General features: G+C 55.4%; 1 protein-coding gene across 29 annotated transcripts in view; it reads right to left on the bottom strand.

Annotated features, from left to right (window-relative positions):
• Nucleotides 1-26,143, bottom strand: part of MICAL3 (microtubule associated monooxygenase, calponin and LIM domain containing 3) — a 233,143-nt gene that overhangs the window by 19,003 nt on the left and 187,997 nt on the right. For 16 of the 29 annotated variants that reach the window (XM_074004491.1, XM_074004508.1, XM_005568032.4 and 13 more), the window contains 9 exons: nucleotides 24,833-25,083; nucleotides 21,176-21,313; nucleotides 16,513-16,626; nucleotides 15,598-15,738; nucleotides 14,995-15,077; nucleotides 11,030-12,848; nucleotides 10,442-10,536; nucleotides 3,666-3,776; nucleotides 2,010-2,103 (listed from right to left, as the gene is read on the bottom strand). In XM_074004491.1, coding sequence (XP_073860592.1) covers nucleotides 2,010-2,103; nucleotides 3,666-3,776; nucleotides 10,442-10,536; nucleotides 11,030-12,848; nucleotides 14,995-15,077; nucleotides 15,598-15,738; nucleotides 16,513-16,626; nucleotides 21,176-21,313; nucleotides 24,833-25,083 — 2,846 coding nt within the window. Of the gene's footprint in view, nucleotides 1-2,009; nucleotides 2,104-3,665; nucleotides 3,777-5,449; nucleotides 5,501-10,441; nucleotides 10,537-11,029; nucleotides 12,849-14,994; nucleotides 15,078-15,597; nucleotides 15,739-16,512; nucleotides 16,627-19,983; nucleotides 20,047-21,175; nucleotides 21,314-24,832; nucleotides 25,084-26,143 lie in introns of all 29 variants that reach the window. The other 13 variants (XM_074004495.1, XM_074004502.1, XM_074004509.1 and 10 more) reach the window with 7 other exon arrangements.

The raw sequence follows: 26,143 nt of genomic DNA, 5'->3' as shown, positions 1-26,143 counted from the left end.
TGAGGAGATGTATCTAACAACTAGAAGAAAGAATTCTGGCAAAATCCTACGCCAATCTTCAACAGCATGTTATTTTCCGGCCCTTTGGCAGAAGCTTGAATAACAGGGCCTGTGACGGAGGCACTGAAGCATGGTTTTACACTCAGACTTCTCGGAGGCCACGGGCCCTCAAGTGCTTTACGGAAACCACCAACCTCGATGGCACCACCACCTCCACCTTGTGAGTAAGGAGGGCAGAGTGCTGTCTTCTTCCTGAAGGGCTTAAACCACGAACTGTGGGTGCACACACTGCTGAGTTATTCTGCCTGTGTGTTGAGATCTATCCATCCTGGCAGAAGTAATTTGCGGAGAAGGGCAAGAAGGAATGAAGACGGGCCTAGGCTCTCTCCTGATATCTTCTGCAAGAAGAGAAACAGCACGAGGGCAGGGCCCCGCAGGCCCGGACGCAGTCGGGCACAGGTGGGCTGGGGCCAACTCCATCTGGGCTCAGGCTTAACTGAGGAGGGCAGGGGGGAGGGGTACCGCAGGTTCTCTGGGAAACCTCGGACCCTCTCAGGTGAACCCAAATCGCCTTGCTGTGCTTGTCTCACAGTAACACAGCCCAGTCGTCTTGGCCTATCGGACGCTAAGTGCTTCAAGCTTTTGCATTTCCTTTGGTAGCCCAGGCTTCATGCATTAACAGCATCAGGTGAGCCCAAACCAAAAACATCCGCATCCTCACCTTTCTCCCCATCCCCTCTCTTTGCCTGAAGGTCATCACTGAGGAGACTGATAAGCTGCAATTTCCAGGCCTTAAAGGGCCCGGCAAAGGAGACCTACTTCCATTCTCGACTCCCTCACTCCCCACCGCACAAACTTCAGTCCTACAGGTCATAGGAATTCATCTTGACACCAGGCACTTCCCAGGAACCCATGGGTCAGTCTTTGAGCAAGATCAGATGGCAGCAGCTGGCCCTGCTCCTGGCCGCCTCCTCCCAGTTCTTCCGTTTCACAGACAGCCTGCCTGTCAGCAGAGGCACCCTGCTCCCCTCTGCCACACTAGAGTGAGGAAGTCAGAGGACACTCCTTTTCTTCATCCCCAGCTCACGATTTGAACGCTGAACCTGCAGGCTATAAAGAGATGGCAGTTTCCCCATCCAGAGACTAGACGAAGATTTGTGGATGCTTGAGAAGGCAGAGTGGCCACTGCACTCCCCGGGCTGGCCCTACAGCTTCAAGGTCCCGAACCAACAGGACTTCCTGGGCCGTTGGGCCAGAGACGCCTCAGATACTCCCTTGCATTCTCTGTGCGCAACTATGCTGAGCGCAGCCCCGCGGGTTCCCTGAGCGGAAGGGCAGGAATGAGCGCAACACACTCTCCAGTGCTTCCCTGGCAGTCACAAGCACAGGGCCCTGCCAGTCACTCCCCGGAGTCTGCTCCACGTCGGCTAGTGACATGTCCTGAGCCTCTCCAGCCCTACCCTAGGTGGCCGGCCTTCAGCAGACACAGGGCCCGGATGCCCTCTGGAAATCTGCGTGTGCCGAGGGTGGCCACATGCTCCCCCACCAGCGGTGCCTAGGGCTCTGTGGGCAGGAGGGTCCCAGGGAACTAACGATAGGAGGGAGCCTGTGGGGTGCAGGCTGGGGACCTGCTCAGTGCAGTTCTGTGATGGTTCCTTGCGGTTCAATCTCTCTCACTCTCAGTTATTCCCTCCTAGAGTAAATGGAGGGGTGGGAAGGAGTGGGAAGAGCCAGCGCTCGCCATCAACATGCTGGGGACTGAGTTTCGCTCTGCGGGAAACGGGAAACGGCAGCCCAGAGGGGCTGCGGAGCAGGATGGGCCTGGGGCTGTCTCAGACGGGTATTTTCTTTTGCTTAACAGGAAGCCCCAGATCTCAGTGATGAAGGGCCCCAGAAAATCCTGCTGAAAAAGCAGCTGAATTCCAGGTGAGGTGAAGTAGAACTAGCCTACCACGGCGGGAGGGAGGGTTTCCTACAGGAGCAGAGCTTAGGAGGGAGCCCGGCAGTACCTGCTTCGCCCCGGAGCGCCTTCTCCACAGCCACGCCCCTTTCCTCCAGCCGCCGCTGCCTCTCCTCCACCTGCTGCAGCTGCCGCTGGATGATCTACGGCAGACAGCACAGCCTGAGCACCCGGCTCTCCAGCCTGGCTTCAGGAGGACACACAACTCCACACCCGCATGAGGGGAAACAAATGAGTTGCCGCTCTGGAAAGGGCTGTAATCTGTGGGCGGTGCGCTCAGGGTGTGGTGTGGAGACCACCTGCACCAGAACCACCCAGCTTGTGCAGACGCTAGGCTCCGGGCCTTGCTAGTCAGCACCAAAGCGTATGGACATGGCTCAAGTAGTCGTGACCACCCTCCCAGGAGTGTTGCAGCGACATGAAGTGGATGTAAACTGTAGCAGGAGGGGCCTGAGTACCAGAACCTCAGACTGTTCTCATGGCAAGAATGCTAGAGTGCTGGAGGGGGTTCCTGAAGAGTGCAGTGGAAATCCCATCTTTATGAGAAAAATTTAAAAGAGAAGGCTGGGTGCGGTGGCTCGTGCCTGTAATCCCAACACTTTGGGAGGCTGAGGCGGGTGGATCACGAGATCAAGAGATTGAGACCATCCTGGCCAACATGGTGAAACCCGTCTCTACTAAAAATACAAAAATTAGCTGGACGTGGTGGCGGGCGCCTGTAGTCTCAGCTACTCGGGAGGCTGAGGCAGGAGAATTGCTTGAACCAGGGAGGCGGAGGTTGCAGTGAGCTCAGCACCACTGCACTCTAGCCTGGCCATGGAGTGAGACTCCGCCTCAAAACAAAAAAAAAAAAGAGAAATCTACAATGGTCTAGATTCAGGGTCTGTGCAGCTTGAACACAAGCTGGAGAACGGGAGGAGAGCTCTGACCTCTTCCCACAAAAATTCCAGGCCTATCAGAGGCTGAGGGGCCACAAAGGGATCCTGGTGACAGTCCTCACAATTGAACAAGGTGATTTACAATGATTGTTCCACAACGAAGGATTTGGGAAACTCAATGCAGGGCTCTTCCTTTTTTTTTTTTTTGAGATGGAGTCTCGCTCTGTCGCCCAGGCTGGAGTGCAATGGCACGATCTTGGCTCACTGCAAGCTCTGCCTCCCAGGTTCACGCCTTTCTCCTGCCTCAGCCTCCCGAGTAGCTGGGACTACAGGGGCTCGTCACCACGCCTGGCTAATTTTTTGTATTTTTAGTAGAGATGGGGTTTCACCGTGTTTGCCAGGATGGTCTCGATCTCCTGACCTCATGATCCACCCGCCTTGGCCTCCCAACGTGCTGGGATTATAGGCGTGAACCACCGCGCCCAGCCAATTTTTGTTTTTTTAGTAGAGACGGGGTTTTGCCATGTTGGCCAGGCTGGTCTCGAACTCCTGACCTCAAGTGATCTGCCTGCCCCAGCCCCCCAAAGTGCTGGGATTACAGGCGTTGAGCCACCGCACCCGGCCCGCTCTTCCCTTTTGACTGACAGCTCCACCAAGGCAGGGCCTCTGTGGCTGCACCAGCCAAAGGTGATCCGGATGGCAGGGAGGCCTGTCTGCCTCTGCTCTGCTCTGCACTGGCTTGTGCGGCAGGGAGCAGCTGGGTGGAGAAGAAGATGCTCTCCAACTCTCCTGCGCATGTGCCCTGGTCCCATCCTCCATGGTTTTACCTGGGCTCGATGCAGCCGCTTAAGCTCCTCCTGCTTGGCCTGTCTCCGAGCTGCCTTTTGCACGCGCCGGGTCAGCTTGGCATTCAGTTCCTCCTCTGTGTAGGTTCTTGGCTGGAGAGAACAAGAGAAATTTCCTCAGTCAGGTGCACGGAGGCCTAGGACAGGGGTGGGCGGCAGGCCAGCGGGGGCCTGGAGAGGTCTGTCCCCCATGTTGGAGTTGGTGCCCAGGCAGACAGGACAAGCTGTCCTCTGTAGAGTGCTAGCAGGACGGGGGTGCTAGCAGGCAGAGGGCATGAGGTCTGCAGAGTCCCCAGCCTGCAGCAGCCCTCAGTGCCACGGGCACACCTAAGATCCACAGAGTGAGACACTTGCCGACCTCTGTACAGGGACAGGAGGCTGAGTGGGGACCGACTGTTAGGCAGTTAAAACAATAAAGGGACACACACTGCTTTATCACTGAGATCACCTGCTTCCCCAATAAAGATGTCTGGTCTTTAAAACTTTGTGGGAGTAAAAACATTGGTAGGCTGTTTCACCAAGCCTCCTGCTTCTAGGAGGCTTACAAGGGAAGGAAAGAGAGAAATCAGGATCCTTTTATTTTCTTGTTTGGTATCAAGGGCCACTTCCTTCAGAAGAGCAGTATCCATGAGAGTCTTCCAAGACATGACACTCAAGTAGAGAGAACAGGGATGCTTCTCTTTTAAGTCAAGTACAGTCTGAAGAAAGAATTGTGGAGGTGCACCTGGACCGACTCTGGGGTCTGCAGAGGCAGCTGTTGGCCACTGGGAAGAAGAGAGGTTGTGGCCTGGCCAGGGCTGTTGCACCCAGTGCCATCAAGAACAGAGGAGGTAACGGGCCAATCCAGTGCAAGTCCATGGACTGGATGGCCACAGCCCCCTGCCTACGTGGGTGCCAAGGGCTCAAGGGAGCATCAAATGCTTTGAACAAACCGTGGGCAACCAGAGGGGCAAAGGTTAGGGATTTGCCTTTATTCATAAGACTCTCTTTATTGCCTCTAAGAAAATGAAACAAGGAGACTATATAAAAGATTTTTTTGAGAGAGGGTCTCATTGTCACCCAGGCTGGGGTGCACTGACGCAATCATAGCTCACTGCAGCTTCAAACTCTTGGACTCCAGTGATCCTCCTGCCTCAGCCTCCCAAGTAGTCAGGACTGTAGGCGTGTGCCACCTCGCCCAGATGGGTTTAAAATTTTTTTTTGTAGAGACAGGATCTTGTTATATTGCCCAAGCTGGTCTTAAACTCCTGGGCTTAAGTGATTCTCCCAAATTGCTGGCATTACAGGTGTGAGCCACCACACCTGGCCAACAAGAAAACTTTTATAGACTTCAAAGATGACAAATGTGACTTGGGGTCTATACTCATAATCTTCACTCGAAGAGCTCAAACGACAGAGGGTCCCCCGAACAGGCAGTCCCGAAGGGTCATGAGTGGCGTTTCAGCACTGCACCTTGCTGATCAGAGCTGAGGGCTGCTGAACTGCCCCTCTCTGGGGTGCCCAGCCACATAGGAGCAGCTCGGTCCCGACCCGAGGAACCTGGAGCAAAATGACCACATGCACTCCAGCCGGTGAGGAGCAGGTGTCTCATCCTCCTTCCCGCTCATGACGCGCCTAACGGAAGTACTGCTGCCAGTGTGTGCCACTGCCCCATGCACGCACAAACAGAGTTAGTGAGGATGTGGCTGGAGGGCCGGGGCCGGCGACAGGTGGTTAATCACAGACATGCATGCAACAGTGACCAGCTGACGGGAATGAGACACTACCTTTGATGCATGTGATCTCCTGAATGCCAAGGCGTGTGGTACATAAATCGACTTTTAAGGGGATGGCATCAGAAAACAAAACAGAATAGTAATAATAATAATGATTAACAAATTAAAAATTAAGAACACAGAAATGGAGCAAAATAAGTTAGAAGTTTAAAACAAACACACAAGACTTAAAACACGTGATTATTTTTCACAAAGTCACACAGGACTGCCTAAGTAGGAATCTGGGTGTGAAGGTCCTAGTGGCGGCATCTGAGTGGACCCGGTTTTGAAAACAGCCGGGGTTCACTCTTTTATTGGGAAGAAACAGCTTCTTCCTCACCTCCCCCAAAACTCGCCTCATCCCAATGTCCCTTGTGTAAAGTCAAAGCCGTTAAAATATGTGATTCTAGATGCTTTTCTCCTCGAGTGACCACGTGCTTGTGGAAATTCAGTCCACTTTTCCCTGCTGAATGCTCCGGGGAAGCGGAATGGAGGGGAGGGAGGAAAGGGGGTCCTGTTCTCAGAGACAGACAGACGTAGCAAAACTGGGAAGGAAGCCGACCATCTCCCCGATAGGCTCTCCGCTGGCAGTGTTCCTGTGTGCCACCCAGCTGCCATTTCTTGACTGTGCCCAGTAAAGGGAAGTGAACCAGCATCAGTAGCTGCTCTTCACCCAAAGCACGTCAGGCAGCAGCAGGAGCCTCTTCTCGTTCTATTACACCTTGCGCAGAGCCGCTCTGAGGGCCAAGGTGAGTCCCATCTGCTCTTCTGGTCTCACCAGCCATATTAAACGGCTGAAAGGCACTAAGGAAACCAGGGTGTGTGGTGGCACACAAGACAGGGAAGTCCTGAGAGCTCCAGGCCTGCTGCAACCCTGGCCATGCTCCCTGCTGCTCCGTCCATCCCATCTATGGGGCGGCCTTGTGCGGAGCTGTGCGTCCCAAGAATAAATTTGCCTCCTTCGATTTTGAGCACCTGTGTCCCGCCTGCCTCAGGTGGACCCACCTCTCTCACAAATCAGAGCAAAAGAATGTTGTTATGAGAACAAGCTGGTTCAGAAAAAAAGAGAGACAGATGACTTCCCAAAGCGGCTTGCAAAAAGCCCACAGGAACTACACACCGCACCCTAAGGAACAGCACTAACAGCTTTGCCTGTGGCTGATGTCAACAGTAATGGGAGGCAGTGGCTGCCTTCCCACAATCCACCCATTTTCCGGGTTGGGAGGGGCGAAGTCACCACCCGTCCTTGTGTGCCTGTGGTGGCCAGCCACAGGCGCTGGAGTTCTGCTGTGAAACTGGATGCGGCGTGGCAGGGTGCCCAGGCCACACTCTGGTGGGCTGCCGGGCTCAAGAGGCAGCTGCGTTGCTTGTATTTAAAGTCAAATGGAAGCAAAGAAAAGAGGTAAACACAAGTTCTCTCTTGTAGGTTGGGCTACAGGTGATTTTTTAAAAGTCTGAATTATCCTAAATTTTCTATAATAAACATTTTAAATAAAAATATAAGTTATTTTGACCGGTTTAAAAATTTCTAACAAAACAAAACCCAGGCTCTTGTTTCACAGACGCTGTGAGGCAGGAGGAGGCGCCTGTGCCGTTGGAGTGGCCCTGGGATCCCGGCCTGGCAGAAGCGGCTTCCTCCTTCCGAGGCAGGTCAAACCCCATCCTCGCTTTAGAGCCCCTGCTCCCCACACTCATTTGGAAAAATTTAAACCCACAAGAAAGTTGAAAGAGGAAGACAATGAACACCCACAAGCCTCTCAGCTGTATCTGCCAGAGGTTACCATTTTGCCACATGCTTCATCTGTCATCTTTTATATGACCTTTTGTAATGAATCATTGGTAGATATCATGATCGTTCGTCCCTAAACACTTTAGATGTACTTCCTAAGAACTCAGACGTTTTCCTATATAACTTTCCTACATAAAAGTACATTAACAGTGCCTTTATCACTTGCAAGGAACTTAACAATCTGATGATATTACACATTTATACTACCATCCAATCCTCTATTAAATTTAATTGTTTCCAAAATGTCCTTTATGGCTGTTTTTGTTCAGTTTGCTTTCCACTTTAGCATCCATGTCTTGAAAAGGCACAGCACCCAGCTCTCACTCAGGCTGACTCCACACCATGTGGGAGTCAGGTCAGCTGCCTGTGGCTTGGCCTTCTCCCATGTCATCTGTCTCCTAGGTTGGCCATCCCCTAGGTCATCCATCCCCTAGCTCAACTGTCCCCTAGGTCATTCATTCCCTAGCTTGACTGTCCCCTAAGTCATCCATCCCCTAGCTCAATGGTCCCCTAGGTCATCCATCCTCTAGCTCGACTGTCCCCTAGGTCATCCATCCCCTAGCTTGACGGTCCCCTAGGTCATCCATCCCCTAGCTCAATGGTCCCCTAGGTCATCCATCCTCTAGCTCGATGGTCCCCTAGGTCATCCATCCTCTAGCTCGATGGTCCCCTAGGTCATCCATCCCCTAGCTCGATGGTCCCCTAGGTCATCCATCCTCTAGCTCGATGGTCCTCTAGGTCATCCATCCCCTAGCTCGATGGTCCCCTAGGTCATCCATCCCCTAGCTTGACGGTCCCCTAGGTCATGCATCCCCTAGCTTGACTGCCCCCTAGGTCATCCATCCCCTAGCAAGAACATCTCCTCGGTCCTCAGCCGTACCCTAGGTTGGCCATCCTCTAGGTCATCCATCCCCTAGCTCAACTGTCCCCTAGGTCATCCAACCCCTAGCTCGACTGTCCCCTAGGTCATCCATCCCCTAACTCGACAGCCCCTAGGTCATCCATCCCCTAACTTGACTGTCCCCTAGGTCATCCAAGCCCTAGCTCGACTGTCTCCTCGGTCCTCAGCAGTCCCCTAGGTTGGCTGTCCTCTAGGTCATCCATCCCCTAGCTCGACTGTCCTCTAGGTCATCCATCCCCTAGCTCGACCACATCCTTGGTCCTCAGCCATCCCCCAAGTTGGCTGTCCTCTAGGTCATCCATCCCCTAGCTTGACCATCTCCTCGGTCCTCAGCCATCCCCCAGGTTGGCCGCCCTCTAGGTCATCCATCCCCTAGCTCGACAGTCCCCTAGGTCATCCATCCCCTAGCTTGACTGTCCCCTAGGTCATCCATCCCCTAGCTTGACTGTCTCCTTGGTTCTCATCCATCCCCTAGGTTGGCCATCCTCTAGGTCATCCATGCCCTAGCTCAACTGTCCCCTAGGTCATCCATCCCCTAGCTCAACGGTCCCCTAGGTCATCCATCCCCTAGCTTGACTGTTCCCTCGGTCATCCATCCCCTAGCTCAACGGTCCCCTAGGTCACCCATCCCCTAACTTGACTGTCCTCTAGGTCATCCATCCCCTAGCTCGACTGTCTCCTTGGTCCTCAGCCGTCCCCTAGGTTGGCCGTCCTCTAGGTCGGCCATCCACTAGCCTGTCTGTCCCCCAGGCTTGACTTTGACTTTAGTATTCCCTATGTGACCTCTAGCAAATGACTTTGCCTCTGTGGGTGCCCCTGGAGCATGAGGCCTTAGAGGCCACCCTCTGGCTCTAGGGTTCCATGACTGGTGTCCATGGCTTGTTCCTGGGGTCCTGTTCCTGTTCCTCCCTTGCTCCTCACACCTGCTGGGCCCTGGGGAGGCTCACCAAGTACTAGCCTTGGCACAGCCAGCCCAGGCAGCTTCACGGATGAAGAAGCAGTGGGCACACTGCCCACCACAACAACGTGAGGGATGTGGAGGTGGGTGGCCAACCTGACCCAATAGGTTGAATGTCCACACTGTCACCACTGCGGCAGTGAGCCTGGGACCACATTCTCCATTCTTTGCTGCCCCCGAAGGCAGCACCCGTCACCAGTGTTGGGATGTGTTTAGGGACCCACACAGAAACCCAGGGGAATTACAGCTCAGCCCCAGTGCGACCACCTGGGAAAGCTCGACAGGTAGCCTTGAAGAAGACACACTCTCCCAGTCCCTGAGAAGGCGCAGATCCCAACCCTAACTCAGTAGCTGGCCTGGCTGGGGCACAAAGAAGCCTGGCTCTGCAGAAGGTGGAGCAGGAGGAGAGGTCTGGCTCTCTAGAATCTTCTAGGACAGCGGCCAAAGAGCTGGCAAGGCCAAGGGAGACGAAAGAGGGGATGAGAAATAAAGCGTCCAGTTTGCTGAGTTATTTAAAGAGGAACTGGTTCAGGCTGCAGGAGCCACCTTCACTGAATGGGCATGTGACGGGCTCAGGCGCACCACGTAGCCTGACTGGGTTACTGGGCAGCAGGAGAGGGCAGACTCAAGTCCAAGCCCCAGAAGCCTTGCAACGAAGGCATGCTACATTCTGGGGAAGCTTTTCACGCAAAAGGGAGGCAGGAAGCAGGAGACAGCCAGGCTGCCCCCAGCCAGGAGGAGGAGCACAGGCCCCAGGGCTCCGCCCACCCTGTATGCTGACAGGTGCCTGTTAGAGTGTGCTCTGATTCCTCTCCCCTCCACCTTCACTGGATCCACCCAAAGTCCTGGGCTCTGGAAAGCGAGGGACGGAGTCAGACCTAGCAGCCCTGCAGGTCAGTTCTTGGACCAGTCCTTTAAGACGACAAACCCTCCCTAACTATCAAACCCACCAAGTGGGCAGGACCAGGCACAATGCTCAGTGCCTGAGGTCCCAGCTCCTGCCAGCAGCCCTGGACTGGGCGGTGTTCTCTAGGCCCTGGGGAAGAATAGACAAGGAAGAAATAGACAATGCCAGGCTGCCTCCTCCAGCGAAGAGGAGTGTGATGCAGGAATGGCTCCAGTCTTTACTTCTTCACAAGAAAACAGGAACCCTTGCTGTGGATGCCAACAGCCCCAGCTCCTATGTAGAAAGCCCAGTGTGACCGCCTCAGTGTGTAGGGGTCAACGGTCAGCAGGCTGTGCGCCACTAGCTGTCCATCCCTGGCTTCAGCTCTGCTCTTCCTCTCTACCCCACCAAAGCCCAGCAGTGAGCAGAGGGGCCCAGGCCCCGTGAAGCCCCCCTGCCTGACTACCCACCTCTCGCCGTGACTTCTGCGAGGACCTCTCAAGGACATCATCACTGGAGAGGTCTGAGTCCTCGGAGAAGCTTAGCTGGCGCCGGAGCTGCAGCTCTGTGGAGAGAGGGAAGTCACGTGAGGATGGTGCCAGACAGCAGGCGCAGCGCTCTCCTGATTCTACGTTCCCACATGCAGCGGAGGCTGGGTAGGGGGCTGCATTCATTTTAGTTTAAGGGATCCTTCCCCCATCCTGGGGGATACATTTGCCTGGGCAGGGTACAGCTGACCCCAAGCAGGTGGCACCCGGGCCTGCCCAGCCCCTCCTGGCAGCACTGCCCTCTGCCCTGTGCAGGAGTGGGCCCCTCTGGGGTCATCTGACTTTAGGAAGGGCACAAACCTCCATAGTCTTCCTGATACAGTTTCAAGCTGGCTTTGAGAACTGTTACGCAGCGGGCTATGCCCTGTGAACCCATGGTTCAGTCCCTTCTCTAGGTCAGCACGGCTCCTGAGAACCCCTGGGGGGGGCAGTGGGAGCATGGATCCTGAGAGCCCCAATGACCCGAGCCCCTCCCGCTCTGCCTGCAAGTGGGCCCGGCCGCTGACGCACCTGCCCTTACGACGGGAAGCGCCCTGTGCTTGCCAGAGTCCACCGTGGCCCCGCTGGAGGGGGTGCTGGGGCAGGACTTGTCGTCGGCCTTCTTCTTCTTGTCCTTCTTGTACCCAGAGAAGACCGACTTCCACAGGGACTTGGGTTTGGTGGCAGCTTCCTCCAGGAGGTTGGGGCTGGGCTTCTCTGGGGCCCGGCCCTCGCCTTTGGACTTCTTCTCCTTCTTGTTTCTGCGGGGGGAGAAGAGTGATGACCTCTTCTTGCTCTTCCCACTGGAGCCCTCGGATGAAGTGAAAGAGCCATCTGGGCCCCCCGAGTCCGAGGGCGCGGAGAGGACCTCCTCGCTGATGGCTTCATGCTTCAGGGTGGGCTCCTCGGAGCCCCTGAGAGTGGGACGTGTGGGGGAGTCGGGCCGGCGCTCCTTGCCCTGGGAGGGTGCTGAGGATGCCTTGCGGGGCCTGGGGGCGCCCGTGGCCAGCTCCATCTGCTGCATCCTGCTCAGTTGCCTGGCCATGGCGTCCCGCAGCGCCTGGCTCTTCACGGACTTCTCTCGGGCTCGCATGCGCTCCTCGGCCAACTCCTTGGCTTCCGCGGAGACCAAGGGCAGCCCCCTCTTCTGTGGCTGCAGCGCCCCCTCCCGAGCAGGCAGCCTCCCGTTCTCCTTGCCCAGGGGCGGGTGGGGAGGCTTCCCTGAGCGCGGCCAGCAGGACGGGGGCGTGAAGAACTTCTCCTGCAGGCTTGAGTCCTCAGTCTTGTCGTCGTAGGTGTCTTCCACGTCGTCAGCGAAGGGGATCTCCTCCACGCTCTCCACAAAAGACTTCCGCACCTCCTCTCTGGGGGGCTGAGCAGGCTCCCGGGGGGGCCGCATCCATGTGACGGGCAAGGGCGGCGGGACCACCGAGGCGCTGGGCTCGGCCTCCCTGAGCTTCCTCCGCAAGGTGGCGGGCTCCTCACCCGGCGGCGGGGGCGGGGGCGGGCTGGAGGGTGGCGTGAGCATGGCGGAGTCCGAGGTGTTGAAGCTCTGGCTGCCCAGTGTCTTCATGTTGGAGGAGCTCCCGTGCAGGCCCAGGCCAGAGCTGCTGGACAGCTCCCTGCGCTCCTCCTGGGCGCTCCGCAGCTCTCTGTCCGACGGGGACCGGGGGGTTGGCAGGGACAAAGGCTCGCCCTCTGGCTTTGGCAGGCCCAGCCTTTTGGGGACAGACAGAGGCTTGAGAAGGTGGAGTCCCTCATCCTGGGAGGACTTTTCAACGGAATAGGATTTGAGGGACACTGGCCTGAAGGCAGGCGTGGGGAAGCTGGGCTCAGGCCCCTTGCTGCGGTCCACAGGGGTGAGCCCAAGGCTGCGGCGGATCTCCGCGCTCTTCATCCAGAACTCCTCCACCAGGTCACTCCTTCTGAGGGCCTCGTCCACAGCAAGGGGGCTGCCCAGCCTGTCCTTGGTGTCACTTTGGCTTTGGACAGGGAGAGGGGCCAGTGGGGTGGATGTTTTGGCTGGGACAGGCTGGAAGCGTATGGGGGACTGGGTAGGGGAGGGGACAGTGGCCTCGGTGGAAGGCTGGGGCTGGGAGCAGATGGGGAGTGGGCTGGGTGGGGGCGTGGAGGCTGCCACCGGCGGCCGGGGCTGCGAGCTCCCTGGTGAGGCCGGAGTCCTGGCTTCTGGCAAGGCTACTGGCTGCGATCGGATGGGAGAGTGCACAGCTTTCGGATCTGAGGGGGCATCAGCTTTGGGCTTCTCTTTGGGGAGCAAAGGCTCAGGGAAAAGGCGCTCCTCAGGTAATGTCTCCCGGGTGGCGGCAGGGACAGGTGGGAGTCGGGGCCCCTGCAGGGAAGGAAGACAGAAGCCACTGAGAAGTGGGGGCTTTCACAGCCAGCAGCATCCTCGCGGAGCTTTCTCGCTCAAAGCGCCTGCACCTGTGCCTGCTGCAGGACTTTCCCCGTCCTTCCAGCTGTTATTAGAACAGCTCCAGGAGAACACTTTTCACTTTCTGCCCCAGTTGTTCAGTGTTTAGAACCACTCTGCTTAGTTTAGACAAACCGGGTTTTCAGGGTTTGGTTCATCTCAAATACATCCTATATTCTTTGTTCACTCAGGAACACTGGCCAAAAGAACACGGATGAATGCAGTTCTCACCCTCCAGGAGGCCCCAGAGCGCCAAGATCCCTGACATACATACAGAGGGGCCAGGACCGTAAGAAAACTTACAATAGCTACTTATCATGGTGCATTATGATCAAATTGTCCTCCCCAGGAAGCCCAAAGATGTGCAGAGATTCCTACACCAGTCCTTAAATCACCCCATCCAAGAGTCTCAAACAAAGCTTCCCCATTTCACAGATGGCTGAGCGCGGTGGCTCACGCCTGTAATCCCAGCACTTTGGGAGGCGGAGGTGGGCAGATCACGAGGTCAGGAGATTGAGACCATCCTGGCCAACGCGGTGAAACTCTGTCTCCACTAAAAACACAAAAAATTAGCTGGGTGTGGTGGCAGGCACCTGTAGTCCCAGCTACTCAGGAGGCTGAGGCAGGAGAATGGCGTGAACCCGGGAGGCAAAGCTTGCAGTGAGCCGAGATCGCGCCACTGCACTCCAGCCTGGGAGACAGAGCGAGACTCCATCTCAAAAAAAAAAAAAAATCAAATCAGTGAACAGGCTAGGCGCAGCGGCTCATGCCTGTAATCCCAGCACTTTGGGAGGCCGAGGCAGGAGGATTGCTTGAGCCCAGGAGTTGGAGGCTGCAGTGAGCCATGATCATGCCACTGCACTGTTGCCCATGCCAGCGTGGGCAAGAGTGAGATCCTGTCTCAAAAAAAAAAAATCAATCAATCAATCAATCACCGAATAGTTCCATGCTTCCTAGAATCCCAAAGACTATTTCAAGCAGATGTAGGCTTTGTATTCCAGCTTTCTCCCTGATCTGGCCTGCAGACGGTATTTCTCAAACCATGTTCCACAGGACCTGCTGTCACAGTTGGCTTTGCAGCATTCTCCATGTGGTTCACACACCACAGGCTGTCTGCATGGATGTCGTTTTTTTTTTTTTTTTTGAGACGGAGTCTCGCTCTGTTGCCCAGGCTGGAGTGCAGTGGCGCAATCTCGGCTCACTGCAAGCTCCGCCTCCCAGGTTCACATCATTCTCCTGCCTCAGCCTCCCGAGAAGCTAGGACTACAGGTGCCTGTCACCACGCCTGGCTAATTTTTTGTATTTTTATTAGAGACGGGGTTTCACCATGTTGGCCAGGATGGGCTTGATCTCTTGACCTCGTGGTCCGCCCGCCTCGGCCTCCCAGAGTGCTGGGATTACAGGTGTGAGCCATTGCGCCTGGCTGGATGTTGTAAATTTCAATGGTTATACATTTATTTTAACATAATGTTAAAAATGCATTTGTCATATCAAACCAATCATCCCATCAATATTATTGCTTTAATTTGAACATAAATTTATTTTGAATAAAATATCAAATATTTTATTATACCATTTATCATAAAACAAATTATAATTATTTTTAATAAATTTATTATAAAAATAAATTTATAACATATTTAAACATAATTTTAATATATCTATTATACATTTGTTATGTACAATAAATTATTTATTTTTAATAAATTTATGTTTAAATTAAACATGTGGTATGTGGTATGTGTACCTAACACAGTGACATGGGGTAGACGACTCAGGTTTGGGATCAGAGTGGGGCAGAGTTAGTAGGTGCCACCCATGCCACCCAGACAGCCTCATCCCCAAGAGTACTGAGCTGGAACTCCAAGGCCCGCCTGTCATCAACAGCTCCACTTACTACAAGGAGGACGAGAGTTTTCAGTCTTCCTCAGAATGAGGAGGCCAGCAGGCTATGTTAGCCCCAGTTTGGTGGGACCCACACCATGGGTCCCGAAACAAGAGGTTAATATGTGTCCTTGGGGTCCCATTAGTTCTCTGTACCCCACAGCGAGCCCGAAACCCTTACCTCTGTTGAGGGGCTGTGGACTGGAGTGAACAGAAGAGCTGATTCCTGGGCAGACTGGATGGGGCTGGTGGCTTGGGAGGGACCTGAAAAGAATGAACACAGGGCCTTACAAGAGGAAGCCCCGCCATGTGCTAGGAGGGCACCCCTATCAGCCAGCCCCAGAGGGCGGAGAGGAGGGTGGAGGGCAGGTCGCTGAGTCTGCTCCCCGTTCTTCTGGAAAGCACAGGTTCTCTCAGAGGCCAGGGTCCTGGAAGCGTCTTCCCGGGGCTGCCCGGCACTTTCTGCAGGTGCTCCTGTCAACACCAGGTCAGAGTGTGGGCTTCCTCCACGTGCAGGCTCTGCACGCAGAGCTTCAGGACAAACCTTCTACCATCTCCCAGACCCAAAGTACACAAGGAAAGGGCCATTGGCCAAAGCATCTGCAGCAGCCTGTGGCACAAGGAGGGTGGACAGAGAAGGAAAAGGCAAGGAGCTCCCTGCACCTCGGAGGCTGGCGTGCACCGTGGCTCTGCTCTGAAGCACCTGGCCCCTGAGCCACTCTCCTGTGCACACGGCTCTTGCGGGAATTCTTGAAGTTGTCTCTCCCATCAATGACAGGCTCACCTCTCTCTTGGTGCTTCGGTGAGGCGGGCAGCTTCTCCTCATCTTCTGATACCCTCAGCTCCGGCTCTGCTGCCCCCTCAGCTGCGTGCCGCAAATGCAGCTCTCTGTCAGCATCCGACGGGCTGTCAGACCAGTGCTGATCTGGCAGAGGGAAGGGGCAGAAGCAGGTGCACACCCTAAGTGAGGCCGACTCCTTTTCCGCCTGAGAGCAGCCCCGCCACTTGCTCATTTGCAACACAACTGCTCAGGTGCAGACCAGGAGGCCCTTCTTACACAGGGACAGACCTGGCTACCAGACCACCCCGGCTCCTGAGGGGTCTGGCCAAGAGCACCCTCCTGCCTTGGCAAAGCGGGGCCGCATCAAAGCCTGTGGGGCTGTTTCTTTCTAAATACAGCAACAGTCACACATGATGGACTACGACAGAGAAAGACAGGGTGTGCCTGTGGAGGGTAGGCCTGGCCTCACAGGCCCCCTTCTAGGCACCTCCTCCTCTCAGCAGCCCTGACTGCCACACCAACTCCACAGCTGAGGCCTGCGCCCCCTCACAAGCTTGGGCTCTTCTCATTCCTCCCAGTCTCGCCCCTGACCCCGTCAGGCCCTCACAACCAGACTGCGATGCAGAGCACAACTCCGGGTATCTAGCTTTGGGAGCCAGTCAGCTAGATTAAAGGCCTTGTGTAAAGCCGCAGGTTGGCTCAGGCACCCAGCCGCAGCCGGACGAGTACAGGCCAAGTTGCCTGGGGCTCGTGGGTAGGTGGTGGTCAGGTGGAATGAGATGCATTCCAGTCATGGCGGAGCCAAGAAGGAACCAGGAGGCCCAATGGCGCCCTCACTGAGCTTGATTTTGCTGGAAAGCATATTGCCTTCATCTTCCCTGAGCTCCCACCACAGGGGCAGGGAGGGTGGACCCCTACCATCATCCAGCTCAGCACCAGTGTCCCCTGGGTCCCCATCCTCTGCTGCCTCCCCTTCTATCTCAGCTGGTTCCGAGTCCACATCTTCCTCTAGGTCATTCTCATCCAACGGAGCTGCAAAGCAGAAAGGTTCAAAGGAAGGAAGAAAAGGAGAACAGACAGGCTGCATCTTCATGGGGGTGAGAGGTACTGCCTTTCTCAGGGCAGTGCCATGCAGGCCCCAGAAGGGAGATGCTGCCAGGCCCAGGGGGCTCTCCACACGCAGCACGGGCGCTGGGGGGCCCAGGGCCCCCAAACACAGGAGGTTGGCATTTCTCAGTGCTAGGGGCCAAGTGGGAAGAGAAGAGCGGCTGAAGGTGGGGGGACTGTTCCTCTTTCCCCAAACGTTGCTGTAGGAACCTCAGTTGGAGGAGGGTGGAAGGGGAAACGCTGCTTCTCTGGGCCGAGGCCCAACAGCATCTACCAAAGCCTGGCCGTGTGCTGACCGCCTCACACACCAGGAGCCATTCAGCCCTCATAACGCAGGCTGAGCATCCCGAATCCGAAAATCCAAGATCCAAAATGCTCCAAAATCTGAAATTTTCTGAGTGCTGACAAGAGGCCAAGCGGAAAATTCCACAGCAGACCTCACGTGGTGACACAGCCAAAACTTTTTTTCATGCACAAAAGTATTAAAAATATTGTATAAAATTATCTGTAGGCTACGTGTACAAAGTATATATGACACATAAATACATTTCGTGCTTAGACTTGGGTGCCATCCCCAAGATCTCTCATTATGTATATGCAGAGATTCCAACATCCGAAAGAAATTCGAAATCCAAAACACTTCTGGTCTCAAACATTTTGGATAAGAAACACTCAGCCTGCAATAGAATTAGAGGGACTGTTTCTTCAGCGAGAAGGCTGAGGTCCAGTCGGCCGAGGGGGTTGTCCATAGTGCCGCGTGCAGGGGCACCAGACGAGCTTCCCTTGCGATAATTTAGAGAAATACTAATACTTAGGGAGAGCACTGGGGGCTGAGGGTATGTAAAGTTCATCCTCTGGACTCCAAGTGGCCCTTCAGGCCTGCAAAATGAGGCAAAGCCCTCGACAATTTCCCCTCCCCAGGAGCCAGCCCCTAAGCACGCACACACCCTGTCCCCACCTCCCACACTCAGAACTTGCACTGGCAGGAAGAGGGCGGCACGCTATGCTCTGAGGACACTGAGACCCGCACCACCCACAGGACCACTGACCGGGGGGGTCTGCAGGCTCTCCTAGGGTTCAAGCCCAGCCACTCCCAAATTACCCCTAAGGGTTTTAATTTCAGGAGAAAGGAGTTATGCTCTGATGTCCATACACAAGAGTCTGCAGAGATCAAAGCCCCAGGCTGGGGAGCAGGGAACCGACGGCGCCCGGTTAGGTGGATTTCTTAAAAAGCTGTGTGGAAATGGGAGGGCGCAGCCTCGGAAGCAACATCTTCTCTCCACAGGCCAGGCACTTAGAAGACGCTGGTAACGTTTTACTCCTTGACCAGGGTGGCAGTTATATGAGTTTTTGTTTCTTTAATAATTCCTTAAGCTTATGTTTATCTTTTATGCACAGTTTGTAAGAGGACGGTTCAAATCTAGTGTTTGAAGAACTGCATGAAACAGGTTTGGAAGGGAACAGACAGGCCACGTCACAGGGAGAGATGGGTGGGTTCCCAGACTAGCTGACAGTTAGGGCCATGCGCCTCCCTGAGATGCCAGAGCGGCCCACGGAGCTGGCCGTGCCAAATGCTATCCTATAGTAACGGCACCTGCTGGGAAGCAGGGGGAGACGCCTCAAGTATTTCTATGGGTTACAACCTCGGTGTGAGAACACTGCTTTTGGCCACTCAAGGAAGACAGTTCCTCAAATACCAGGGAGTGGGACTTCTGAGGCAAAGACAAAAGAATTCATGGCTGCACTACACCAGTTCTGAAAAGGAGGAACAAAAGCCCCGTTTAGAACAGAATCCGGCCCGCGCCATGGAGACGGCCACTACGCCTGACAGATTTGTTGGGGTGAATCTAGGTGCCCAGGGATCCAGATGGCAACCCTACACTCTTGCTGGCGAGGGAACTGGAGGCCAGCACGAAGGAGACCCACAAAGGCCTCCCAGCCGGGCACAGCCCAGGGCACCCTGGGTTAGCCTGACCGGCCCTGGTGCCTTGGTCCTTCACGTGGCTCTCCTGTAGACTTTCTACTAAGAAATGCCTGTGGTAGAGTCAGGTGGGTGAGAGGTCTACACTCCTCGGCAGGACCTTGAAAGGAACAATCGTCACAGAGACAAAAAACAGGTGAGAAATATCAACGCAGCAGCAGCGGTGTTGAAAGAGACACAGCTTGAGGGGTGGATCTGGGGGTGAAATTCAGGTTAAGACGGAGTGCAGGGTGCTAGAAGCTGCCACGCAGGTTGATGAGCCACGCGCTATGAAAGCCAGGAGCCACTGACCCGCTCAGCTCTTGGTTTCCCTCAGCCGCCAGCTGGGGGGCTCTTGCCCCACTGCCCTAGGGACCCACACTGTCTAGAAGGGGAGCCGGCCGTCTCTGTACAAAGAGCAGTGGCCCTCCCCTGTGGCTGTGTGCCTGTTTCTCCCACTGCCGGGAGGACACAGGGACAGGCCAGTGAAGCCCCATGAGCTCCCATGTGTGCATCCCAGAAGTGACCGCTAGGACAGTGGTGCTGCTGGGGGGCACCGCTGCCCTTCCTCCGGCAGTGTCTCACAACTCGTGGAGAGATTTTTGGTGTCTTCATGGGTGGTGGAGGCTGCACGGACATTGCAAGGGTGGAGGCCAGAATGTTAAACCTTCTGTGAGGGAAAGAGCTGTCCTGCCCCAAATGCTGGTAGTCCCTCGGTGAGAAACACACAGTTCCAGAAACGTTTAGGAAGGACAACTCAGGCTGCTCAACGATCTCCTGCACTCGATGAGACGCCTGCAGCTCAGGCTGGATTTGGCTGGTGTCACCCCTGGTCACACCCAGCCTGTCAGCTGAATAGCATCCACCCATCCTCTGCCCGTCCCTCTCCACCGTCATCCTCCCATAAACCCCTGGTTTTGACTGCCTCCTTCTCTGATACCTTGGTAGGATGTGGAATATCTTCTGATTCCTCCCCTTTCACACTCAATCAGGACCCACCTCATCCTCAACACACTTTAAACATCTCAGTGCCAAAAACGTTCCTTTGGCTCTGGCCTTTTTACCCGACTCTATCAATACAAACCTGCCTGTGTCTGTCCTGCCTGCCCTCCTGTTTCCCTCTGAGCTGCCCTGAAGGAGGGGGTGTGCGTCTGATCCATGCAAGGGCGGGCTGTCTGGCAAGACATGCAGGTGCCCCCACCCGCCTCCGCCGCCCTGGCATGCACTTGCAACAGGCCCAGGAGTCTAGTGTTAAGGTACCAGCAGAGCCGCCTAGAGAGAGGTTACGGTGAGTGGGGAGAGAGTGAACATCACCAGACTACCTCCGGAGACCGTCTCCAGCCAGGCCTGCACCGCCGCGCGGCGTATGGAGGGAAGGTCGGGCACTGAATTTAAAACAGACGACAAATACAAAGTTACACAGCAATATGCGTTCCCCACGAGGAGAGCCGAGGTCATCCTTAAAATCCCAAACCGAAGAGAAACTGAGACGGCGTTCAGGACAGAGGCCTGTCCGGCACCAACAAGGGGTGCGAGCCCTGTTGTTAGCCTGTGTGATGGAGAATCGGGATGCGAAGAGAAGAGGGAAAACCCAAGGTAGGGCCGCCGCTGGCCCAGGGCTGCAGAGCGCTCCCGAGCTCACAGGCCAGCCCAGTGCTGCAGGTGTTCACAGCGCCATCACAAGCTGGAAATGGAGGCTGGTCTTGCCTAGAGGTGAAGATTTGGGGCCAGGGAGGAACAAACGTCTTATTAAATGCTGTTTCATGATGGCAGGAAACGCCCCTTTTGTATGCTCAGAGCCTGGCAGGGTGTGTGGCCCGTGACCGGTGCTGAATGAAAATGTGAACACACAGGAGTGACAGCAGAGGTAACACTGAGGGTGGGTATTTGGAAGACGGCACGCTGGGAAGGATGGCACAGCGGCCACCACGTCCCTCAACAGTCTCCACGGTTCTTCTTATTGCTATTTCTTTATTAAAAGAAACCAGAATAAGGTGCATCTTCATCCTACTGTGTGACACAGATCGTCCCACCTAAAGCCTGGGGCTGGTGATGATGCTACTCTAGAGGCCTCCTGGATAGAAATCTCTTCCCAAGACTTCATTTCACTTCCAAACACGCCCCTCCCGCCCCCTTCCTGCCAACACACATTCACGTCCAGACACACTCTGTGAGGGAAGGACCAGAACGTTTTACAAAGTGAGGAAAGAGCAGCCGTGGCCAGAAACATGAGAGAAAGACAGGAAATTCTTGGTTTACCCAAGATCATGTTCGTTTTACCACTTCGCATCAACAGAGAAAGAGTCCACAACCTCTTAATCCACAGAGAACTTTACATATCCTCAGATGAAAAGTGCAGGTGTCACAACTGACAGCAGCAAAGCGGGATGCGCCCGGCTCCCGTGTGTGACCTCACACGAGGCTCTGCCCTGACAGAAAGGCCCCCTGTGGCGACAGAGGCAGCAGGCGAGTGGTGCTGCGGGCAGGCTGCAGCCTGCGGCTGGGAGCGTTTACCTCTGGAAGCAGAGGACTCAGAGGCCGGCGCCATCCTCTCTTCCTCCTCTCTCTCACGGATATGAGTCCAGTGCACGTCAGCCTGGATCTCCAGAGGATCCGCTGCCTGCATGACCTGCTGGAGCCTCTGGTTCCCGGCTAGTGTCCCAGGGTCAAGGGGTGGAGAAATGAGGTGGGGAAGGAGGTGATGAAATAGCACGGGAAAGGAAACAGAAAGAGAAGTTACAGCATTGGCCAGGATCAGGATGAATCAGAAAGAAGTAAAAATTAAGAACATGTATGCACAAGTATACACACACAGACAGACACACGGACACACAGACACACACGCACAGTCCTGCTGCTCATTCAGTGTGACCCAGTCATTTCCAGCCATATGTGTACCATTAAATTCAGTGAAGAGAATCACACGTTCCTTTCTGAGACTCCTTTCATCCTAAGCGGCATTCAGGCGACCCATGTGCCAAGATGGAAACACAGCAGATTCCAGCCTGCTTCCGCAGGCTCAGCCCCCAGGGGCCACAAGGACCTGCTTTGTGCCTAGCACAGTGTGAGACCCCAGGAATGCACTACCCTGCCCCTGCTGGTCACACAGCAAGGTGCCCAGCACCACTCGCCCAGCTGATGGCTGGGTGACGACAGAGGTGGGAAGAGATTGTGTCATTCTGCCACCAGCTGGCCAGCTCACACAGGACAGAGATAGACTTTGCGGGCACTTTGGTTGGCATCTTCTGCAGCTGGAGCTGCTGCTGGAGAGAAACAGTCCCCCTCCCTTAGCGGGCCTCATGCTGCATGCTGGGTCTGAGGCAAGGACATGGATCCCAGTGGAGGGTAGAGTCAGGGGAGGCGATGACTGGGAGGGAAGCAGAGCTCTTGCATGTCCATTTCCAAACCTTTGGAAGTTCACAGGTGAGAATGAGACCAACACTTCTGAGGTCAAAGCTCTTACCTGAAAACTCCATGTGGTGCCCTGCTTATCACCTCTGGAAATAAGACCTGGTTTCTCAGCTATATGGAAACTCACCAGTGGCCCCTCCGAATCCCTGCCCTGTGGGATCCCTGTACTTAGTGTCGGACCGTGCCACACAGTTAGGTTAAGATAAAGGGACAGCCAGCAACTGGGAAGGGAAGGTGGCTGTTCAGGCAGCAAGAGCAGGTGCCACCTGATCTGAAGGATTTGTGTTCCTGCCAGGAGCCAGCTTCCATCTGGGAACAGGTGACATGCCTCCTCTGAGTCTAACCAGACAATCTGGCCTTGGCTTCAATCACTATGACAGTCTCTTCAAGCAACAGGGAATGTGAAATGAGCAGAAAGGACCAGCAAGACCGCCCAGTGTTATGAGCTCTGCCGCACGTGGGGTATCAGCCCGTTGCTGGAGTTGCTGGTCTTATAGATTTGTGGACTTTTTCTAAGGTCAATTTGCCTTTCTTTATGGTGCTGAGTGGGACTGAGTCACAGCAGAGTCACCTAACAGCCTGGATGTCACAGGACTCTCTCTACCTCCTCAGCAACAAAGAGAAGAGAGGCATTCTTCTCTCAGAGTCCTGCTGTGCTTCCTGCTAATACAGGCAGCCCTGGGGATGTATCGACAGCACAAGCCAACATTTCTTCCTTTCTTAGAGAGACATTAAAGTCACCTGTGCTGGTGACAGGAGGTGTCCTGCATCAGAGAAGCAGCCAAGTCTTGGCTGGAGATGAGGAGCTTGCAGCAAAACCTATGGGGCATAGGTGGGGCCGCATTCCGCGAGGCCACTTCTGGAGCCTTCTCCAACTTCCGCCAGAACCTCTTCTGACTCACATGCTACTTTGCACCTGGCTGTCTGGGCAGGCTGGGACCAGGGAGAGGAGCCCAGCGAGGTGTGTGCAGAACTCAGTTCCAGGCCTTTGTCTGTGAGATATGCTCTTGGAGGCACATTTTGGATGGCTGCCAGGGAGCTGTGGTAGAAGGTGGGCACAGGGCAAAGGGGGTACCTTTCAATGCCCTCAAATCTTCCTGTGGGAGGTACCTGGCGTGGCCGCCGGCCTTGCAGGAGTGGTGTGTCCCGGGGCAGTACTCCCCTTCTACAGCAGGGGGAGCCAGAAACCCACACAGCATCCGGAATCCCACAGGGGGATAAGTGGAGGGAAGAGAAGGGAGCAGTGGTGTCCAGCCACTGCCTGCACAGGCACCGAGGTCGGCTGCCCTACAGACTCGCACCTGGGCTAGCGACACAGGCTCCTGTCCGGGACTTTCGGAGTTCAGCTGAATTTGTCAGTATGTGTTTGTGTAGTTAAAGCTCATTTCCTACAGGAAATGAAAAGGGAACACGCTTCGACCCTAAGCTGTGCCGGGGCTCAGAGCTGCCGAGTGATCATCATCACGTGGAGATGACGATGTCTGGAACAGTGCAAACAAAACACTGTGCCCTGGACCAGCGGTGCGTGCTCACTCCGCTGGCTAGCAGAGGCCACGCCGGCACCTGGCTCTGCAGACACGGCGGCATGGAGGGAGAGCCCAGGTCCACAGACCCCATTTCTCCTACAGCAGACTGGGTGTGGAGTGCGGGCCACTAAGGGCTGCCTGTGGGTCCTGCCCAGCCTCTGCCTCTGGAGGGAACAGTAGAGAACTGGAAAAGCAGCTCCTTAGGGAGCCCTAGGAAGTCCCTGACCCCAACCACTCAGGCGGACGCCCAAGGGTGCAGTTCCTTCTGGTCCAACCCACCTCACTGGGGCCAGCATCCCGGAGCTGCACAGCTCCCGGGGGACTGGATCAGGAACATGAGCCCTGTCAGGGAAGGGCTCAGGCCTGCGTGCCAAAGAAAATAGATCCCCGGATGAGACTGGGCAGCAAGCACACAGGACCCGGGAGAAGCAGAGATGAACTCAGTGCCAGCTCTGTGGGGCCTGGGGCCACTGAGAACGCAACCGCTCCTCTGACCACTGCAGGGAGTCACTGGTGCTCAGAAGTTAAAGGTCATGTCCTTCCTGATCATTCCACAGCTATCTTTTGGGGACTCAGATCTCCACTGCCCTAGCTCCGTCTTCCCCATCCCCCAGGCTTCTGTGCTGCCGGAGCAGAGAAAGAATGGCCTTCTCTCCTGCACAGGCCCAACACGTCCCTCCTCATCACTTGAGGCCACACACAGCCAGAGATAGGGGCAGAATAGAAAAATCTCAGAGCAGCTGTCCCCTGAGCCTGAGTCTCCCTTCAGGACACTGTCCCCCAAACGCTGCCCTGGATGCCATCAACTGAGGCACTAAGCTCATAGCCACCTCCGAAACCCTAGACTAGGATCAAGGAATCCTCTAGAAAGCTAAATTCCCTTTCTTTATTAAAATAATTTTTTCAACTGAAACTAAAGGGCAAAAAGAGAAAACGAGGAGGAGACAAGAACGAGTGGCCTAACTTGGGTGAGTCCTCGGACTGGCTCTCTGCCTTCTACTTCCAATTTCTAAACCAACGTGCACAAGGGATGTTATTTCCACTGCCAACCGTCTGCTCAACACCACCGTGCCCTTCCCTCTGCCCCCCATGATTAAAGTCGGGAGGGGTGGCCCCTGGGCTGTGCAGGAGGCACGTCCGTGTGACGTCAGCCCCAGAAACCTCTTACACTCACGCATGAAACAGATCACCTTGGGAGACAGGGCAGGGTTAGGAGCACAGATTTTGTTCTGACCTTCACTGGACTCTTCCTCCTCCTCGTCATAGTCCTCCTCCTCCTCCTCTTCATATTCTTCCTCCTCCTCCTCCTCTTCATTCCCAGGCTCAAAGCTCTTCGAGGCCTCTAGCTCCTCTTCACTTTTCCCTTTCAGAAGCGCATGGATCCGCACGGCCTCCTTCCACGGAACGCCACCCAGGTCAGAGGGGGGCAGGCGAGGCTCCTCCTCTTCCTCATCCTCCTCCTCCTCCATCTCAGACTCGGAACTACTGTGAGGAAATAACCACACGGCCAGAGTGAGGGAATGAAGAAAAACCGAGAAGGGGAAAGGGAAGAACCACCGTCAGAAGCAATGCGTCCCAGGCACAGCAGCTGCTGAGCAGGTGGAGAGAGACGGGAGGGCAGAGAGAGCGACATCAGCAGGACAGGGTACCCGGGCATGAGGAGCCACCTACCCAAGCCCGACTAAGGGGACAAAGGGAAGAATGTCTCCTGCTCATAGACCTCGCGCGCTTCTCCTCAGGTGGATGGGGTGGGGAGGGGACCACCGAGGGCTGCCTGTGGGTCTGGCCCAACCTCTGCCCGCTGAGGGGAGCGTGCAGAACTGGGAGAGCAGCTCCTTAGGGAGCCCATGGAAGTTCTTGACTGCAACGGCTCAAACTCAAGGCACAGCCCCATCCCTCAGGGTGCTTCAACCAGCAAACCCCGAGATCGCTGGTTTAAGTTTCACAGGGCCTTGAGGGCACAAGCAGGGCAGTGGACTCCTTCTGATATAAACCCATGACACTGGGAATCGAGAATGGTTGTCCTGGCCTGCTGCCTAGTTAGAGGAACTCAATTCTGTGTGACTGAGGCCTGTCAGAAGCCTCTCAGGAGAGCTGTGGGCGTGGTGGGGGAAGCGGGGCCCAGAAAGTCCTGGACTGAACCAGCTGATGATCAAAGTCCGTGTGCCCGGGTGGGGCGACAGATTCCATTTCCCGGCACTCCTCAGAACCCACCATGTGCCGTGGGGACACACAGGGAAATGACGGCAAAGGCACTGCTCACTGCAAAGCCACAGGACAGAGACGACAGGGAAAGGGTGGGGACAAACCTCTAACCCCAGGGCCGTCACTCCTGTCGGCTGCTGCACTGCCAAGCACTCGCCTCGCAGCTGCAGGCAAGCATGGTTGACATAGGAAGCTGCACCCCCGTGAGAACGCACACGCCACAACACACACTACCCCAACCGTAGCTCCTCACTCTGGCCACCCTCCTGCAGCAGTGTACCCCACTCCTGCCCTGTGGAGGGAGGCAGGACAGGAACAACACCGGGTTCCCTGCAACCTG

The sequence above is a fragment of the Macaca fascicularis genome, chromosome 10 (genome assembly GCF_037993035.2).
Source record: "Macaca fascicularis isolate 582-1 chromosome 10, T2T-MFA8v1.1".
In the NCBI taxonomy this organism is placed as follows: Eukaryota; Metazoa; Chordata; class Mammalia; order Primates; family Cercopithecidae; genus Macaca; species Macaca fascicularis.
This window is presented reverse-complemented; position numbering and strand designations above follow the sequence as displayed.